Consider the following 21249-nt stretch of genomic DNA (forward strand, 5'->3'; position numbering starts at 1 on the left):
CATAACACAGCAAGAGTGGGAGAATATGCTGTTTAGTTTTTACCATGCTAAATTGAAGGAGGGAAAGCTGGTTGAAAATAAAGAAGATTCCTGTTTATTTGTTTGCTTGTCTGTTTTCAACCATAGAGCTTTTCCAATTTTTTCTATTTTCCCATTTTCCTGTATTGTCTACTAAAAGGAGGGAAAGTGAAAACTTTTCTTTACTCTCTCTCTTATTTATTTTATTTTATTTTATTTTATTTTATTTTATTTTATTTTATTTTATTTTATTTTATTTTATTTTATTTTATTTTATTTTATTTTATTTTATTTTATTTTATTTTATTTTATTTTATTTTATTTTATTTTATTTTATTTTATTTTATTATTTTATTTTTATTTTATTTTATTTTATATTTTATTATTTTCCCCTATGGAAACTGCAATAGCCAAATCAAAAGCCAAACTGTTTCTAAGACACTCCTTTCATCTCATTTTGTTTGAAACACTGACAGGTAAGGAAGGCCATCTATGAAATGTCTTTCTTTTCAGCTTTTTGCCAAACACAACAGAAGAAAAAAAAAATCTGATCAGCCCTAGAAAGAAACATGATCGAACAGGGCAGTTGCTTTGTCTTTCAGGCACAGACACAAAAATATGGATAGGTTTATATATAAATATATATACAGTAACCAAAACCTCAAATTCAAATACACCTGAGCTTTGGGGAAGTTTGTATATTCATTCAATCTTTGTGGCTTAGGCTCATCTGTAACAGAAATATTTGCAGATAGACAGAGTACTTCCTCTTTAATCTTATCTAGCGATCTGTCTGTTTGTCTGGGTTTTTCCTGGAGATGGCCTCAGATCCTGATATCTGAGGGCTGCACAAGTAAATTAAGGCGAGCTCGTACCAAACTTCACAGAGGGCTTTCTTTTCTCTTGTTTGCTATTTGTTCATTTTAATTCATTGGGATGAAGACCTTATCAGCCACGTGGCCCAGCTCAGCCTCCAATGGCCCTGTGCTTGGCCCATCTTCAGGACAATATTTTATTTTATTTTATTTTATTTATTTTTTTTTGTTTGCTGCCAAGCCAGGCAGCTGCCAAGGGAACCTCACCGGCTGCTCCTCAGAGTACAAATTTTGGCGGGATGAGAGATATGGGTGTTCAGGAGCTCTTCCCCATGTCTCACCAAGAGGACTGCTCAAGGCTTCATGCCTTCGGTTCCACCTGTAGGCAAGCCATTGCAGCTTAGCAATAGTGAAAACATGGTGGATTGATCCACACGTGCCTGGCTAATTGCTGTAAATTAGCTTGGCCCATTTAAAAAAAAATAATGTAAATTTGATAGACTCCAGCAAAGTGCTGCACTGCCTTCAGTTCGGGCTCTCAAAGGACGAGAAGTTGAGGAGGACGTTTGGTAGTTTTCAGACAAAATACTGCTGAGACAGCTAACTCACATTGTATTTTGGACATTTTATCCCAGAAAGCTACTTCGCATTGTATTTTGGATAATTTAGCACAGCCTTCACCTGTCTTGGTAATTACAATTACCCTGAGACAATGCATTGGGAAGTGCTCCAGCTTCAACAGAGCTGCGCCACGCAGCTTGGCCTGAGAGAAACAGGAATTTATTTGCAGATTTGTTTTGTGTACATTCCTGTCTGTGTTCCCCCATGCTGCTCTGAGGGGTTTTGTCACCTCCCTGAGCATTTTGTCTTGGGTAATTTCTCACCTCTTCAGATTTTCCACATTTTCTGCACAAAACCTCACCAATTTCTGAACGTTCATGTGGTTAATGGATGAGAGGAGGGGAGCAAGCACATCTGAAAGGAACACAAGAAACATAAACAATTTTATTAACAAGACCACAAAACTATTCTTTTTTAATATATGCAGCCGTTTACAAGGAGGAAATAAAAAAACAGAAAAAAAAAAACAACAAACAAACAGTGGGGTTTGTCACGGCCTGTGTCAGAGAGCGAAATGAAATGCCACAGACTGTACGGGCTGGTTTGCAGAGTCCCTTTCCTCCAGAGGTCCCCAGTGGGGTGTCCCCAGTTAATGTCACCCCTGTGATGTCCCCAGTTAATGAGACCTTGAGCGGGGTGAGCTGGTGCGGGGCCGGGCACTACGGAGGCGGGGTGCCACGCGCCTCCTGCTGTGGTGCCAGCGACGCCGCCAGCTGGGTCAGGGCTCGGGCGATGACGGAGAGATGGCTGTTCATGGTCCGCAGCTCTGCCAGGATGTCGCTCACGTTCACTGACGCCTGCTCGGAGCTCGGGGGCACGGCGTGAGCAGCCGAAGGCGGGGATGCTGTTTCTGGAGCTCCATCTCCTCCGGATGCCCCCTGGTGATTTCCATCCTGGGAGGGCTGCGGGGGTGTACTGCTGCATCGCTTCATGCCTTCCAGGGAGCACATCCTTACAGGTGTCTGGTCTTCCTCCTTCCCTCGAATGGTGGCGAGCGTGGCAGAGGCAAGGAAGGGCAGCCAGTTGATGAGGTGGGTGGCACCGCCAGGTGGGACCATGGGCAGGTAAAGCCCAGGGTGCAGGGATGAAGTAGAGGCAGGGGGTGCAGGGACGGAATGGAGTCCAGCATGAACTGTGCCAGCAGAAGCTGGTGTTGATGGTGAGATAGGAGGCGGTTTGGGATGTAAGGCTGCGACACAGGCAGGTAACGGTGGTGAAAATGATGTAGTACCAGGATCAGAGGAAGAGGAGGGTGACGTTGGAGCTGTGAAGGGTCCAGGATCTTCAGAAGTTGGTGGTGAAGTGGCAGCAGGTGGGGCATCTGGTGTGCAAGGCTCCGAGTCTGCAAGGAAGATACATCATGGGCATTGAGTCACACATATATAAACAGACTGTTGCTTGCTTTAACTTCAGTGGGACTAGGCATTTTTAATGCACAGGAGAACTTCTGCTAGTGATACTTTCTGTAGGCCAACTAGACAAACGAAGTCAAGAGACCATTGTAGGTAAACATGCAACTTAACATTATAAATATAAATTATCCTTCCAGTCTCATTCTTCATAAAGCCTATGGGCAGAACTCCACACTGTCCTGACCGACATTTCATGGGTACGTATTAGATGGTGAATTACCTACTGTGTATTCCTGGCCTGTCATGGAGCTAGATGGTAGTGTCCTAACTGACTCAGATCTCCTGTGAGAGATACATACAGCCTACATACAACTCTCCTGAGGGCTGTATGTTTGCTGCTGGAGCTGCAGTTAATTGCTAATGCATAGTGTCCCAGTTTTCAGCATTCTGATTTGACTTGACAGGTCAGCAATAGAAGCAGCAAAAGCTAGTTGATGGCTTAAACTCTTCAACAATTTTATTTTTTGAGCGGAAGCATGAGAGGTTACCCAATTCAACTTACAGGCAGATCCCTGTCTGTAGATATTTAGCAGCTTCAGCTATGTGAATCAACAAAGCAGAGGCTGAGAAAGAAGCTGTTGATGCTGTGCATCCCAGCTTGACACTTATGCCTATGAGCAGTACAGTGGACCTCCTCCAACGTTCGCTGAAGTCATCAGAAACATTCATGCTTGGACTGAGTCCAGTGTATACCGTGTAAGATGATAAAGTAGCCTCTGGGGGATGTGCAAAAACCTGGCAAGCCACGCTATGGTCCTAGGTGTTGTACCCACCGTGCCCAGTTGGTAAATACTGTATGGTAAGGATGATCTTACTTTTACAACGATTCTGAGAGCCAGAAACATATTAGAAAACATCAGCCTTTCAGCAGCCTCGGAGATCTGCATACATGGAATTACTATACCATGGCCAGGCTCTTTATTTCAGCATAGGGAATGCATTACACAGGAGGTGGTGAGATGCTACAAGAATGGTCTGCATAAGACAGATGGATTTTAAAGCTACTTCTGATGCAATTAGGTGCAAATTTTGAAGTACTTCTGTGGATACAAAGACAAAAATTAGTAGATTTTTCTAGGTTAAGACAACTTAAAGAAAGCCAAATACTGAGGTGTTAACATCATGCTATTATTATTTCTGGCATCTAAAAAATCTGATGCTGTGAGAAATTTGTTTTTATTACAGGTTGGTTTGGTGTTCCAGATAGCAAACTGAAACTGTGAGTCAAAAGCAAATGAAGGCTCTTCCTTGTCTTTCGAACACCAAACCAATTAGACATGCAGCCTACAAAAGTCCATCTTTGTTCCACATGAGACCACCATGTCTTCCCTAAACAAACACACATGTTGTTTGGAGGGGATTATGACACAAAATTCAGCATGCCCTTATGTCACTGAGATTTGATGGAAAGTTACTGCAGGTTGCTTGAGACAGTTTCCTTCCTTTGTGTATTGGCTCTCTTCCCAACACAAAGCCACTGCCTACACAGGCGCTCGATTCCTGTTCATTAGAGGTGGGCTGAGGATGCTGGATGTTGGTTTTCCAAAGTGTTATTGATTGGGTTTGGGTTTTTGAAAACAAAAACAAAAATAAAGCACAGTTCAAATCCAGGTGCCACTTCCATCCAAACCACCAAAGCTTGCAGAGTGAGATGAAAGGTTCAGGTTTGGCTCAACTGTAGTGTTAACCAGAGCAGTGTTTATGGTCCATATATAGCATGGCTAATCCCTGTCTACACTGGCCAAACAAACTAAATTAAGTGTAATGTTTTTCAATATGTTGGAGAGCAGAGGAAGCTCAACGAATCTTGAGATAATCTGGCCTAGCACTGTGACAAGTAAGTGTCACAAATGATTCTTAAATGGTTAAAGTCTGATCAGGATTAAAATACAAGGAGCAGTAACTAACACAGACAAAAATAGAGACAAAAATCTGGTCACCAAAGGCTCTTCCTTTTAGTTGCAGTCTTTTCAAACATAGCATGGCTTCCCTATCAGAAGCCACAGCCTTGTCATCTCCCTAATCCCCCCTTAAGATTTATTTATGCCATGTAGCCTTTTAAGCACATCTTGCTCAGCTTGATCAGGCTCCCATACTTCCATCTAAGAAATTCCACATGGGCGTCTGGGTACCCGCGCAGGGAGCCCGGCACATCCAGGACATGTGGAAGCTATTGCACAGCTCCGCTCAGCAGCTGGGTGTGCACGCAGCTGATGCAGTGCAGCCCGTGCACCCAGGGCGACTGCTTGTCTGGATGGGATCTGACCTGATTGCTCTGCATCCAGCGACCCAAGCTGAGTATGAGAACTGTAGAATCACAGAATCGCTGAGCCTGAAAGCCACCTCTGGAGACCGTCTAGTCCAAATCCTCAAAACAGGGTCAGCTAGGGTCATTTTTTTTTTTTTTCTCCATGGACAAAATTGCTAGGACTTGTTTGAGGAAGCCCAGGAATATGAAGACCTAACCATGATGAAACATGTCAGCAGGCTGACACAATTGCTTGTCATATACAACAGTGTAATTCTACATATTTCCTTCCCTTCCAATTTTGTTTGTGTTATCTGAATGTTGCAACTCATCACAACTCTTCTGTTTTTTTTTTTTGTTTTTTTTTTTTAATTGTTTCTGGGGTATTTTTTTTGTACAGCTCTCACAGAAAGAGATTCTTTTTAACTGGAGCATTCGGGTGCGTGCTCATTTTCTGGAAGTACTAGATCCACACCTAGACAGAGCTGTAGGTAAGCAGGGTTGGATGGATGCCTGAAGAGAAGAGAGATGCTGAAGACAAGGTGCTCAGACAAGTACAGCAACCTTCTCCAAACATTACAACCCAGCTGTGCGTGATCACTCAGTATCCTGTTGTACACCCAGCCACAGATGCCTGTAGTCTGCAGTGCCTACTCCCACATACAAAGACTGACTGTTCAAGGCAGGCTTCTAGCTTAGAAGAAAAGGAAGTTTACCAGTTAGGGAAATTAATCTAGGACCCAGAAATACTGGGTTGGGATTTGACTCTTCTAAATAACTGAACTGTAAATGTCAATGTGAAGAAATTTTCTGAAAGCACCTACATTTGTTATGTTGTACATATACGGTCCCCAAGGGAAGTCTTAGACACACAGTCTGTAGCTCTCTGAATAGTTTCAGAGAGAATTCTTCTTGCTGTGGACAAGCTTGATGGGAGCTTGGTCTCATCCTTTAGGACTGGTTTACTGGAATGGGCTTCATGTCATCTTTAGCTTCAGCAGCTTACAATATAGCTGTCTACATCTCACCCGATTTCCTGGCCTTTCTTCACAGTCAGTGTATTAAATAGTTCTGGCAAATAATACATCTCATGCTAAAGCAAACTTCTGCCAACAGGGCAGCTGAATTACCTCTTTATTGCTAGAATGAGCAATATATAGAGAATCATGGAATCATAGAACAGCCCAGGTTGGAAGGGAACTTGAAAGATCATCCAGTTCAAGCTTTCATGGAAAAGGGTGTGTAGATAAGAATATCTACTTCTATTCTAGATAGAAATTCCATCTAGCACCCTTTCTAACTGCATCTTGTATTCTCAAGGAGATGTATTTTCATCTCTTTGCTGACAATAAAGAAAATGGAAATAACTTAGGATAACTAACTCAGCAATGGATACCATGTCCTGGAGATGCCTAAATTTCAAAAGAGAAATCCTATGCCTAAAAATAAGATGACCTACAATGGTTCTCCTATAGAGAAAGCATCTTCACATCTTTGTGTTCCCCTTTTGCAAGTAACAGGGAAGTACTTCTACGCTGCCACCTCTGAGATGACTTAGGATCTTCATAGGACTGTAAATAAGCCAGGTGATACAGTAATGAGAGAGAGAAGAGGATTTCCTGCTAGGTTGCCCGCCCATGATGATGGTTGTTACCAAAAGATTAATGGGTTGCCTGTGAGAATGGGGAAACAAAAGTTGTTTTAAATGTATTCGTCTGTATGAGAAGAGCATGAATTTAACTTTTCAGGCAGTCTTGGCTATCTTAGCTGCTTTTGTTTGACTACTGATTTTATCTGCCTTGCAGCCAAATTGCTGCAAACTCTGATTTCTCAGTCTTTTGTCAGCTAACAAGGGAAAGGTCTGTGAAGGAGAAACCTTGAGGGAAAAGCAAGGGCGTGATTTTCCACTGACTGGCATGCTGCATGGGACTCAGCTCATCTGACTGTAGCCATTTATCTGGCATTTAGTGCAAGCCAGTCTTCTGGGCTCCAGCAGAGAAAGAAGCACCTCTGGGGATAAGCTGTCCCAGGCTATCAGGTCCCTACAAAGGGTGCGACAACCATGCTCTGGAGTGTCCCTTCCCCTCCAGCACTTCTCATAAATCAGCTATCCTAGCTGGGCTAACTAACTTCTAAATGGTGGGAGCTGGGTGATTTGTATATCAATGTATTGAGGAAATTCCTATTGAATTAGAATTGTAAGTGGGCAGCATTGCCTCTGCATTCCCATGGAAGGCATAAAATCATGCAGCTAAGGTGTAAGGTGCAAGAGAGTAGAGGCTCAGGCCCCCTCAGTGCTTCAAGAAATGAGCTGGAGGTTCAGCAGGTGATAACTCTTCCAAGTGAGTCAGCACTGATCAGATGACCTATTTGGACAATAAGGATGTTCAGGTGCTGAAAGGAGTAATGCGGTCCATCCAGTGATGCAGCAACTGCAGGAGGCCTTTGTGCACCCTCCTTTCTGCTTCAGTTTCTGCTGTTGCTCTCGAGCTAGCGGTGTGCATGTGTGTGCCTGCGAGCCCGAGTGCGTGCACACACTCCCACTTCGTATTGCAGCTGCTTCCCAAGAAAGTCTAAATATACTCCTGCCTCCTCTTTCTGGTTAGAAGTGAAACTGAAGTCCTGGCAGCCTGTGGTAAATGCAAGTCCAATAGCAGCATTTGCGTAAGCAAGGGTGGTACTTCTTTTGCACGGACAAATTCCATCTTAGGAATCTGAATCTGGCCTCTCAAAAGCCAATCCTTTTGTGCTGCTCAGTTTTGATTTGGATACGGAGTGGCGTTTCTTCCCACTGTTGGTCTGTAGTCAGGCTTAGAAGGGCTTCATACTGTAATTCAGGCTTGGAGGGGATGAAATTCCAGCACCAGGTTAAAGACACTGCCGGATATTGCATTAAAATAGGTCTGAATAAAATCATCACTGTGAGCACTCCTGGTCCTTGTCTACATATGTGTGATTTCAGAAATTCAGTCTGGTTCCAGACATTGCGTCGAGACCCTAATTTTCTAAGAATCCAAACAAATAAAGGCTCTGAACCCTGACATGGTTTTGAGTGAGGAGCTTAGGAGTGCGTGTCTAATTCATAAAAGTATTAGGCAAGCTTATTCTAAAGTATTTTTTAAATAAAGCAAATCACATTTCTATCCTAAGAATCTATTCTTCTCTGCATAATGGAAACATCCCAAATGAATATATGTATACCAGATATTAGAACCTTTATTGAAAAAAAAAAAAAGGTTTAATGCAATTAAATATGGGTACTCAATCTCAGGGGTCTTGTATGAAATATTAATTTGAAAAAAAAAAGCCATATCAATAGATCACAGCATTCAAAATCAGCACTGTTCTTCTACTTATGAAACTCAAACTCACCCATCACTCCCACAATTAAAAAAAAAAAAAAAAAAGGGATTTTGGAAATAATTGTGTTACCAGAACCATGCTGTAATGGAGCATGTGGCAAAGTCTGCTTCAGAGGCCAAGACTTTTCATCAAAAATACCCTGACTCTGTCTCTCTGCTGTGAGATTAAAAACCTCCTGGTTGAGTCACTTCAGCAAGGCTCCTTCTGCTGGCCCTTCACTTTCTGAGCATCCTAATAACAATCCATGAGCTACCCTAAAGATTTTAAATCGCTTATGAGTTTTGGACCAACAGAAAGCCTTTCTGACTTCATAAACTTGTGCACCTCTTTGGATTATTTTTATTTTTAAATTATTTTTATTATTGTATTCTGTTAAGGGGGTCTATTTCTCTTTTTTTTTTTCAGGTACAGTACACCAGGCCTAGCTGGATTGGCTTTATGTGACTAATCACGTTATGACTCCTGTGGAGTTGTGCTGTTTCAAAATTTCTTGAGTAACAGTCTGTTATGAGTACATACTTATTCCCATGTCATGCGAACAAATTTGTTCTCACAATTTGTCATGGGCCATCTGCTGTTTCATCTTTGTCTCTGGCTTAATTTCAGTGAGACTTTATTCACTTCCTGACAAAATGTGCATTTTTACACTCATTTGGGACCAGATTTTCCAGGAACCTGAGGTCCTCCTTTGACACCTACGGGACAAATCCAGATTTCTTAAACAGCTCAGCAGCTCCTGTTGCTTCCTACAACAGCAGAGCCTCTGCGGATGCCCTGACATCTCAGCGTGGAGGAGTGGGGAAAAAGGAGGTAGGCACATTGGAGAGGTAATGCTGTTGGGCAGCCTGCGATTCCTCGTGACAATGTTCATTGCCTAACACATTTTTCCTGCTGTGCTCAAAGCGCTGCACAGACAAGTCTCACACAGGCTTCACTTTATGGGGGCCAGACACATGAAAAATGAAATGCCTTGACAGGGCCCCCCGGCGGAGCCAGGAGCAGAGCCCGCTTTCATCTTCCCCATCAACCGACTTTGCAGGCACAGCCCTGCGATGGCTCCTTTACTCTACCCCTGTATTTATGCATCTTCTGAAACTGGGAAAACCATCTTTCCTTCTCCTTTGCAGCACAGAAATAAGACAGAGTGGGGAAATCTGTTGTTTACAAAGAGGCTGCAAGGCTGGTGCTCACTCTAGCCTTGCAAGGGCATTTTCTCTTCTCCACCCATGCAGGCTTCTCTTCCCAGCAACTTGCTGAGGATGGAGAAGTGGCTGGAGAGAGGGTTTAGGTCCTCTGAAACTACAATTTGAGTGTCGGCTACTTCCAGAGAGCTGGAAGAAAAAGCAAAGGGAGGAAAGCATTGTAGCTGATCAGACCAGAAGTCCCTCTGCTCTTGTGTTTAGCCTTAGTGAATGGTCAGCAACTGCTGCCTCCAAGGAAGCTGCTCTCAGTTCTTCATTAGCAGTAATGCCATGGTCTGCTGTAGGAAATTGCCCTGATGTTCCAATAATGATTCAGATTTTTTGGCCCCAAAGAGATGTTTACACTGTCTAGGGTCACCTTTTGTACAAGGCAAACCAACAAATTTGATTTAAGATCGATAAAGTGGACTACAAATGCATGAACTGCAACTGGAATTAGAGAGGGTACTCCGTTACCTTTTTGGATCTGTTCATTAGCTACACCACAGAGAAACCCAAAAGGCTTTTCCTATCTTCAAGCAGATAGCCCTTCCATCACGTTTAATTCTTCTGAGTCCTGTTTTCTTTCCTTAATAAGTACTATTGTGTTTTTAAATGCCTTTATTATGTTCTTATTAACACTGTAAACTGCCCATTTCTTTCCTTTTTTCTTATCATTTCTTTCTCTTTCTTCTCTTTTCCCTTTTTCTCTTTTCTTCTTTCTCTTTTTGTTTTTCTTTCTTTTTTTTCATTTTCATTTTCTTATTCCTTTCCTTTCCTTTCCTTTCCTTTCCTTTCCTTTCCTTTCCTTTCCTTTCCTTTCCTTTCCTTTCCTTTCCTTTCCTTTCCTTTCCTTTCCTTTCCTTTCCTTTCCTTTCCTTTCCTTTCCTTTCCTTTCCTTTCCTTTCCTTTCCTTTCCTTTCCTTTCCTTTCCTTTCCTTTCCTTTCCTTTCCTTTCCTTTCCTTTCCTTTCCTTTCCTTTCCTTTCCTTTCCTTTCCCTTTCCTTTCCTTTCCTTTCCTTTCCTTTCCTTTCCTTTCCTTTCCTTTCCCTTTCCTTTCCCTTTCCTTTCCTTTCCTTTCCCTTTCCTTTCCTTTCCTTTCCTTTCCTTTCCTTTCCTTTCCTTTCCTTTCCTTTCCTTTCCTTTCCTTTCCTTGTTTCCTTGGAGAGGTTTTGGTTTCAACTGCTACAGGAATTAGTTTCCCAGGTTAGTTTTACATTATGTGGTGAAGTATTTCCATTTACACAGCAGATTTTTGATACTAATGAGCCAGATAACACGTTCTCCAAAACCACCTGCTTGGTGGTACTCTTCACACCTTTCTCAATACCACTTTCTGCTACGTGTGGCCCTAGTATAAACTTATCAATCAGATGAAATTCAGCAGGTATTAAGATATTTAAAAAAAAAAAAAAAGAGAGAGAGAGAGAGAGATAGGAGATGTCTGTTTTACCTTTAACTGAGTCTGAGGTAACCAGGAACATTATAGAAACAAACCCTGAAAGTCCATACATTTTTTCTTTTCTTTGCTGATTGAGATTTGTTTAATTTCTTTACATATGTGCTCTGAAGCTTTCAAAGCCAATTCAAATATTTATTAACCAACTAGTTATATTCATCTACTTTTTTTTTTTTTTTTTTTTTTTCCAGGAAAAGTATGAGACACCCCATGCAATCCTATGGTTTTTTGTAGCCAGTGAGTCAGGTCTGGAAATTCAGTACACATGAGTCAATAAGATTTCAGGTTCCTATGGGGAGTCCAGCAAGGACATTTTTCAACCAGCAGCGGACAGGCCTCTGTTGCCTACGCTGCATGGTTCTTCTTGGGCTGGTTAATTAAATACTCTACGTCCAGACTGGGTTCCCCCTAACCTGTGTCATGTTATGCTGCAGGTGAGATTGTCCTTCTCAAAGACTTGTAACAGCAGCATTTTCCTCTGAAGTACGGTGACTATGTCTTTCGCTGGCTTTCTGACTGCCCTAGCACAAGGCTTCTGCTAAGCCTGATAGTCGATATAAGAATTTTATATCATAGAAGACTGATGATAGTCTAGCAGTCCTTGTCTTGTACCTTTTCTCAAGCTCTTGAAACAGTGCTTAAATGCAAAAGACAATGAAAAAGAGTGTGGTAAGTCTCTTCTTCAACCTTTAGCGGAACCAAGGCAGTTGGCTTTCATTTATCATCAATTTTTGGGTGAAAGGGAGAGGTTTTGCAGGAGGCTATGACTAGGCATAGCACAGAAGAGCATGTCTACAAGAACAGTTTGGCTGTTGTGCTGCCTAAGAGTCTGCAGGCCAAAACCTTCTTGTCAAGCTGAAGGTGGGCACTTTGGCTGTACAGTAAAGAGCCCCTAGATGTGAAGATGATAAGGGAATGATCTTGACTTAAATATATGAGAAAAGTAGGAACTAACTTGCAGAATCCATTAAATTTTCATATATTTCCCAGTATGCTTCATCCCCAGAGGGATGGTGCCATTTTTAGGAAAATAATCTTGTAAAAAAATCCCCTGAAACTGCACAGCCTGAGGTGTTTTTTCGAGTGTTCATACAATGAAGAACTGCATGGGCTGTATCTTTCCTACAGAGTTCATCTGGATGGGAGACAGCCATATCTGAACACCTGAATTATGCCAGTCTGGACATGAGTTATCTCCCGGAATGACCCTACTGCATCTTTTTGTGAACTTACCCGAGTGCGTTGGGAGAGTCGGAGGGGAGGAGGCATATCTCACAACTCTTTGTATTTAGATACCCTGGGATTCTTTCCCAATCTCTTCTGTCAGATGTGGGAGAACTTGTTTACTCCAAGGAAAGGCTTTCGGGAAAGTCTTGAAAGATTAGTCTTACTCATGATCTAATCTGGGTCCTCAGTGCAGAGTGGGTGAGTGTCAGCCCATGGCCAGACAGGACACAGGGCGCTTATTTCCCTCCTCAGGGCTCCTGGCCTGAACTGAAACCCCCTCCCAAGTCTGAATGAAATTTTTAACACATGTCCAAAGCAAGATGGTGCCCCGAAGATATACCTTTTGTCCTAACTTTCATTTCAGCTGCTAGATATGCCCAGGCAATCGTGGCAGGAATCATGGAAATGCTGTCTTCACAAAGACATTTAGTCTCCAAGAACATTTTCATTTTACACCCAAGTCTAGCCGGAGGTGAATTCTTTTGTTTAATGAAGAGCCACAGCTCCTTTGGAACAAAATGTCCTCCTGTAAGCCGGGTGAGCCTCTGGTTTTATTGAAGAACAGTCCTGCAGACCAAGACAATGCTGTACTTCACTACCCTTTTTGAATTACCACTCTGTCATTTCCCAGAGGAGCATGATCGGCCGACCACTAAACTCTGCTTTAAGATCTTATGCCCGATCTAAATGAGACAGAATGAAGCCCTGGAGAGATTTCAACCCTTGCTTTGTTGAAACAACATTGCTTTGTTTGGAATGTATTTGCCTTTGTACTGGGGAATGAAAATGTACCCCAGTGCCCAGTTTTGAAATATATAAATACAGTGCTTCCCATATATATAAAGAGGTCCTTAGCATATGCTTTTTGTTCTTACTTTTTGTTCTTTTTTCTCTGAGATCTTCAATCAGTTTTGAAACCTTCCAACATTGAGCCTTGTGCAGCTCAGTGAAGGAGGAAGGTGTCATTTCTGTGTTAGGAACCTAGTTAGGAAATCTGCAGCAGACTTTAAATGAAACCCAGACCTGTTCTGCGACTACAGCCCTAGCCTTCCCCTACGTCCTGTTCGATTACACAAGGCAATAGCCACCCAAATGTACGTGACACCTGCTCACAGCTTCAGCCAGCGGTCACCACAACTTGGTCCTGAGCCTTCCCCGTGCTTTGCTTTATTGCCCTTAGACTATGACCTGAACAGATTTGTGGATATGATCCACGATCATGACGCGTTATGGTTGAATCCTGAGCTGCCAATAGTTGGACAACTGAGCCTGGACCTTCTCCCTACCCCTTCTCACAAATACACTGCTGTTTTAATGTACCTTAGGGCATAGTTTTCATGAACCCAGGCCCTTCCTTTGCTATTAATGGTGGCACAATGCCTTTATCAGCTGTGTACCAGCAGTCAAAAAACAGGGTGTGAAGCACGTGATGAGGGTGGAAGAACAGTGCTAGGAGCTCCCCAGTCCCTCGACCCTTTGCCTGCCCACCATTCCTACTGCGTGTCCCCCTGAATAACCAGCTGGAGAAGACATTCACCCACTCGGAGAGCAAACAAACACGTCAGCCCTACACAGAGGAACTCCTGTCTCTCTGTCAGAGTCCGCGTCCCTTGAATACCACCAGTGCCAACTCCCATCTGATATTTTGGGCTGTGCAGGGTGGGCTTGGACACCCGCTGGGTGGAGGGAGACACCTCGGCGGGGCAGGAAGGAATGATTCAGCCGCTCCTTGCTCTGAGTCAATATTTACCCAGGGGCCCTGGGCTTGGGGCAGGGATAGTCTCCCTCTGGGGACACATTCCCACCCTCCCGAGCAAGGTAACAAGAGCCACGAGCCCGAGAGGCTGCTAGCAGCCTTCTCCTGGGACCATGCCCTATTTTTTTTTAAAGCTGCATTTTGGACACAAACTGGCACGCTGTGGCTGTGTCTCTTTTTCTTGCCTTTTTTTTTTTTTTTTTTTTTTTTTCTAATTGTAGTCTGGAGTTTTCCTTAATGGGACAGAGAAGTCTTTGAGACTGGAAATGTGCTCTTCTCTTTGTTTCTGGTAAGACATAACACTGGTCTCATGGGACCGCGCTCCAACAGGGATATTTTAGTTCTGCCTGGCTCAACTTCTTGCTGGCCCGCGGTCTGATTGCTATTTGTCACTGGGACTGCAAGCGCCCTGGAACAGAGACTGCCCTCACTGTGGCTGCACTTCTAGACTGGAGCCCTGAATTTGGCTGGGCTTCCCAAGCGTTTCCACGAGGCAAATAGTAACACTAATTTCAACTGGACACTGTACTCCTTGCTTACATTCCTAAAGGGCTCTGTTGTGCTCCTTTTGCCTTCTTCTCCACGTTAAATGCATTGCTTGATTTCAGCCTGGGGGTAGTTGCATCCTGCTGGCAGATGGTTGTATTCTCTGTTTGAGAGATTGAAGATGAAAAAGCACTTTGAGATCCCTTTGATAGGTGGAGATTGCCTTCTGGCCCAGTCCCCGGCCATACTTTTGAGAAGGTATTGAGTATGTCCCATCCTACAGAGCTCTGTCTCTTATATACCAGGGTGAAAAAGGAATAATTTCATTGGCGTCAATGTCGTTACACCAGCATAATCTTGGGAGAAGGAGAAGAAATAGCCCTGCAGGGTTTTTGTTTTGTTTTGTTTTGCGTTGTTTTCTTTTTTTTTTTTTCTGGGGGGGGGGGGGAGTAAGGGGGAAACCATGCTGACTGTAAAACCACAGCAAAATTATTTTTAAAAGAGAAAAATCTCTTTAAGACAGATCAGCCCCTTAAGAAGAGAGACAAATGGAATGAAATGCTACAGCTCAGCAAGCTCTGCGGTATTTAGTAAATAGGGCAGTTTGCTGCAAAGGGAGGAGCAAGTAGCCAAAGACAGGATAGCTGCAAAAAAAGAGAAAGACCCAGAAAATGAAGTTGTTTATGAATTACATTATCAAAACTTCTCATAGCACAAGAGATGAGATTGTAGGGGCACGTATATTCTCAGCAAATGCATGGAAAAATGCAAACCTCAGTAAGAACCACTGAGTAAACCTGAGAAAAGAAAATGACTGTGCCTGGAAATGTTTAGGGGATGGTGTTTGTCAATTAAAGAAATGAAAAGCCACCGTTTGCAGCTCAGTACACAGCAAAGACGCAGGCAGACTAAGTCCAAAGAAGATTTTTCTTTTTTTCCAGTAAGATGAACTCAGGGAGATCTTGCCCTCCTTCATCTGCAACTGATATTTTTTTTGTTTGTTTGTTTGTTTTTGTTCATAAAACCTGGTGAATATTGAAAGGAGAAAGTTTGCTCTATGTGGCTGGGCAGGGGGTCACAATTACTCATGACACCAGGTTCCAGTTTGCCTTCAGGTTTGTTGATTTTGATGACAAGCCTTTACCACTCGGTTTCTTAGTTGTGTCAGTAGCTTTCCCAACAGCGCCGTGATGCTCTTTGAGTTGCACTGCGCAAACAGGAGACCAGCTCAAGCCAAAAAGCATACATTGAGCTCCGACTCCCAAGTAACCTCATACTTTGACTATGTTTGGATCCAGCCTCATGGTTTGGACTCATCTCTAGTAGAAATACACCAATGTCTACAATGATGTATTTTAATGGAAAGAGGAAGCTTTTTAAGGGCACAATGCACGCACACTGTTGGGGGTGGTTCCTCTATATGCCAAGAAACTTCTCATTCCTGTGGGAGCTGCTTTTTTACTCATGAGACTGCCTTAAAAAAGGGAGAGAGGGGGATTCTGGCAGCTTTGGGAACTTTAAGCATGCCAAAAGGAGGAAAGACCAAAGGGTCAGCTGCCCTGTAAAAGGAGGGCTGCTTGATTAACTTTATGGAAAGAAACTGAGCTGTAAAAAGAGAGCATTTTGTCGTTAACAAGGAAGTCAGGAACACATTCAGCTGGGTAGTCTGTGCTAGGTCAGGAATATCAAGAGACCAAAGTCAGAAGGAGCCTGAACGCAACCAGGAACACGAGGAGACCTGGACTGGTGAAGCAGCGATGTGGAAGAGCCAAGGGGCAGCTGCCAAAGTCCTTACATGAGTCAACAAGCAAAGTCATGCTTGATACCAGCTTAGAAGGTAGACAGTAAGGCTTCCAAAGCAAAAAGAAAGAAAAACCCTGCATCTGTCTATACATCTGTTCTGTAGGTGTCAATTATACTGGAGACATGGGCATGGAGACAAAGAGCCCCTTTTGAGAAAAAATTGTTGCTCAACCTCTCTGGGCATTATGAAAGTGGATACACCTTCAGAAATGATTGCTAAAAGCCCATATAATCCCCAGATAGCTCACACTACAGCTAATACTTTCAATGTAATAGCAGCAGAGGTTTGGAATAAAATGCACAGTCCAACACATTGCATACGATGTCAAATGGAGGCACTGCTCTCAGCCAGCCCTTGTGGCATTATAATTAGAGACGGGGCTCAATCAAAAATCCAAATGCGGAGCATTGCTGTGAGTCAGCCAAGACGTGCACACCAACATTGTCATTATCCTGAATTTTGTCATTTATAATGAAATCCAAACACTGCAATCTTCAGGACGTTCAAAATTTTGGTCAAGAGACAACCCCAAATTTGGTATTTATCCTTGCTCTCCAAGTCCCAAATTCAGTAGTGTTTAAAAACATATCTGTGAGTCTACAGGATTTTGGAAGCTCCACTTTAACAAAAAAAAAAAAAAAAAGCTGCATGAAGTTGAGCTTTCCAGAATAGAGATAGACCTCAGCATCTTATGCCCCCCTAATGAGCACACATCCCCAGTTCAAGCAACCCTAACTTGACCTAAATGAAAAACACTTAAGCTCTGTGTCTGTCTGAATGAGATAACTCTGATGAGAAAAGGGTTTATTTTGTTACAAAAAAAAAAAAAAAAAGAAAAAGGAAAAAAAAAGAAGAAAAAGAAAAAGAAGCAAACAAAAATCTTAAAGAGGAAACTGACTAAAGTGATTTAAAAATACATAACCAAGTCATGGCAGATGCCTGTGAAACCAAGAGTTTTGGGGTAAGATCTGCCAGTCCTGCTGAGCGCACCATGTAGCACAGCTCCCTTTCTCAGCCTGTGGGAGTATTCTCTGCACAGCTTCTTGAGCTAAAGCATCTTGAGCTAAAGGTGAGATGCGAATGTTTCACAGGAAACATCCTGGTTCATATAGATTTCTTAGCAGACATGCCATATTTCAGTAAGGAAAAGTATTTTTGTAGCAGAAGTGGCTGGGGAGCACCACAAAGAAAATGCACTTGATCTTAGAGAAGTACAATGGCACGGAAGCGTGTTAGTGTGCCAGGCACAGCAGGGGCAGGGGTTGCAGTTCCCCTCTTGCTGGCCAAGGGAACATCAACAGGCAATGCTCTTTGGAACACCAATGTACAGCCAGGCCTGTCTGGGGAAGCCAAAAGTCCAGTGCAATGTCCTGTACCCACGCAGAGCCTAGAAAGCCCATTATGAGCACTTGTACTCTCTCTGCAGGTCGGTTCTTTTCATCCCCAGTCTTCCTGGTGCACTGTGAGGAGAGCCACTGTCAGAAAATTAGAAAGCCTTACCACCTATTTGCCAAGCAGCTGTTCCACTAAAGTCCAGATTATCCTGAAAAGCTGAGAAAGCATGTGAATTTTGGTTGAATTCAGTTTTCTTTATACATGTGCTGCAGAGATACTGTATCAAATGAGCAATTCTAAGAACCATAGCCTGAGAAAACATACTCAGACATTTTTTTCTTACTTTCTTTCTCCATAGAAGCAAATAAAATCATTCAGACATCCCAGTTGCTTACTCCAAGCATTGCACAGCTTTGGGGATGATCATCCTCAGTGCATCAACATCTGGCCTCTGCACCTCGTTATCCAGGATTTCTCTTCCTCCCAGGCATGGTTAATTCCATATGCTTCGCAGACAAGTTCACAAGCACAGAGTCACTAGCTTTTGCCAATATAGCATCTGCACAAGAGATAAGGACTGTGCAGTGGTGTCAGCCCCTGAAGTAACAAGTTTTAAGAAATCCCTGTGACATACGTTGAACAAAGATGGACCTTAGTCTTAGCACCAGTATCCAGAAAGTGTGTTAAAAGGTAGGTAAAAAGAGGAGTCAGTAACTCCAATTTTAATTCCTGCCTGTCTCATCGGTTTGGTTGAATAGACTTGGATATCTGTAATGGAGCTAGAGACCTCAGATCACTGAGAGCTTTGTCTGAATGGGGATTGCTATCTGCCTCATGATTTTTCTGTCATCCAAATTGTCCCTATCTAAGGGTAATTCTTCCTTCCTGCTGGTACGGCGATTCTTAACTCCATGTTTGCAAAACTCTTTACAATTTTTGAATGAAACATGTTAAAGAAGTGCAAAACAGATTTGCCACCTTTTTTGTATGGAAACGTTATGAGGTTTCCTGTGATTGTCCACATTTTTGAAGATCAGTCAGCTTTTCCAAAGGATTATGCAAAGTGAAAGCCTACAATAGCAGGAGGTTGGGATCAGTGACCCAGAAGGTTCTTCCAACCCCGTGTTCCTGGAGGCTTTTCCAAGACATACTAAAGAAGTTAAAGACCACTTGTGTGGTCTGAACTTAATACCTTTGATACCTACTTCCCATTGAGTTTTTTGTGACCGTCGTTTAACAGGGTAGAAGCAGGGGAGGCATAGGGCTTCTCTGCGAAGGTAAGAGAAAGCACTTGCCACAATAATGAGCGAGAGCACCTTACAAACTAGCTGACAGCTCAGGAAACTGAAGTGGACAGACATGCCAAGAAACACCTCAACAGATGCAAACAACTTCATCTCTCTGCCCTCAAGACCTCACCTCTAGAAGCACCATGTGCATTACCAATGCCTGCTCAGTCCTGGACCTCCCTTCTGAAACCCAGCAGCTACAGCAGTTATGACGGTGGTTTTGTGGTGTAGACACCTGTCCATATGAAACTAATCTGGGACCACCAAGCTCATTTTCTTGTGGCAATTTACCAGTTTACCATATGGTAATAATTTTTGACACCCACTGTCTCAGGCTGGATTAAAATTAGTGATACAGTAATGCAAGATGCCTTGGTTATGCTCTTAGCCAAAGACCATACTTCACCTAGCTGGAAAGTAGGCAGTGGTGTTGCTTCCCGGTGTTGGGCAGGTATAGTCTCACCCTACCTCCAAACATAGCCCAACTGAGAAAACCAACAGTTCCTGATTTTCAAATGTGCTTTGCCAGCCAAAATGTCAACCGCATGCCACCCCCGAGAAGGCCACAATTCGGTGGTTGCACATCAGACCAATTGGCCCATATTTATAAAGTGCTTTGATATCCCAGATGAAAGGACAGTATATAAATGCCCCATTCATTTAGGTTACATACAGTAGCAGCAAACAGAAAAATCATTACCCACAGGGTTAGAAAGGCATATTCCTGTTTATTAATTGAAGACCACATAAAGAATGCTTGGTTAAAGTGTTCCTTTTGGAGTGGACATTTCAGTGCCTGTCCAGCGAATGAAAATAATCCTGAAAATTTGCATGGGCAAATGGCATAAACATCAAGTTTGCACAACTCCCCAGAACAAAATTCTCTAAAAATGCAGATTTGTTTTTTATATGGGACTACTCTTGTTCCCTACAAGCCAATGAGAAGTTAGACAATCAGTCTTTTGCCAGCTCAGGATTACAGTGCAATTATTATCCTAGCAAATAATAATCTAAAAAAAAAAAAAAAGGAGAAGAATTGCTATGCTGTGAGCATCAGATACTCAGCTACTTAGTACGCTTCACACTAAACCATCTATGGGTTCACCGTGCATCTAGGTTTTCTTGTATGCATATAACTGAGTGTTTGGGACTTTGAGACCTGTATTCCTCACTTCTTTCTCTATGTATCTTTGAGATACATGACCATCTCAGTTCATTTGGAAAACTATGTTAAATAAAACCCTTTCTGCCTGTCAACTTGGTATTGAAGTGCTGAGTAGATACCCATTCACAGTCCCTGGGAGCAAGCAGTGTCTTTCATATATCATAACCATAAAAATAAATAAATTACAAAGCAGAAAGAAGATAAGGCACAGGTTTAGGCTGCCTTTTGAAGATTTATTAAAACAAACTGATATTTCTTATAATGTGCATGTAACCAGAATACATAATTGACAATGATAATCATTAACAGGTACTAATGTTATTTCAGAACAGAGGATGGAATGAGGCAGACTAAACCTCCATGCACGCAGTAGAGGAAATCCAAGCTGCGATAATTAAATGCAAATAAAGCCTGGGGGCAAAAATTCCTGGTCTCCCTAAGATAAGAGAAATGTATTTCTACCATCTATACTTCATTTATTTCTCTTGAAGACTCTAATTTGTTTTTAAGCTAATAGATCAAACATTCTTGTCACAGTTCATACAACTGTCTCAAATATGTGAGAAGTACCCGCCAGGCGAGGACCACCAGCAATTTTTATGATTTCTTTACACTACAAATATTTGGCAGAACTGAAATCACCCAATAAAATAAACCTGTGGATTCATCTGCAGTTTTAGACTCTCTCCAAGTATTCTTTGGACTCCTTCCCAAAACAACTGATGCTCATGATATTCCAATATCAAATGAAAATATGTCCTAATTTTCATGTCTCACTACCACCATCTGTTATTAAAGAGAAAGTCTTCTTTTTCAGAGCAGGCTAGGTATCTTGGTGACACCCATACCCATGAGTGAAGCTCTGGTCCGTCAGTGCTTCTGCTTCTTGGTGCCATTGGGCTGGTTGGATCCAGCCATAATGCAAAGGCAGAACCATGGAGCAGTGGTGGTGGAAAATCATTTCTTCCAGTACCATCATCATCTGCCAGCTGGTACCCAAAGAGCCGGCAGCACTGGCACATTTGTGTCTCCATCTCTACAGGAGAGAAGCTTGGAATTTAATTATGGGC

At 42.6% G+C, this 21249-nt stretch overlaps 1 protein-coding gene across 1 annotated transcript in view; it reads right to left on the reverse strand.

Annotated features, from left to right (window-relative positions):
- Positions 1-1791: 1791 nt before the first annotated feature.
- Positions 1792-21249, reverse strand: part of LOC125182988 (uncharacterized) — a 31818-nt gene continuing 12360 nt past the window's right edge. Inside the window, exon 3 of the mRNA XM_066995062.1 lies at positions 1792-2796. Coding sequence (XP_066851163.1) covers positions 2114-2796 — 683 coding nt within the window. The 3' untranslated portion in view covers positions 1792-2113. The remainder of the gene's footprint in view (positions 2797-21249) is intronic.

Source organism: Anser cygnoides, chromosome 3, assembly GCF_040182565.1.
Source record: "Anser cygnoides isolate HZ-2024a breed goose chromosome 3, Taihu_goose_T2T_genome, whole genome shotgun sequence".
NCBI lineage: Eukaryota > Metazoa > Chordata > Aves > Anseriformes > Anatidae > Anser > Anser cygnoides.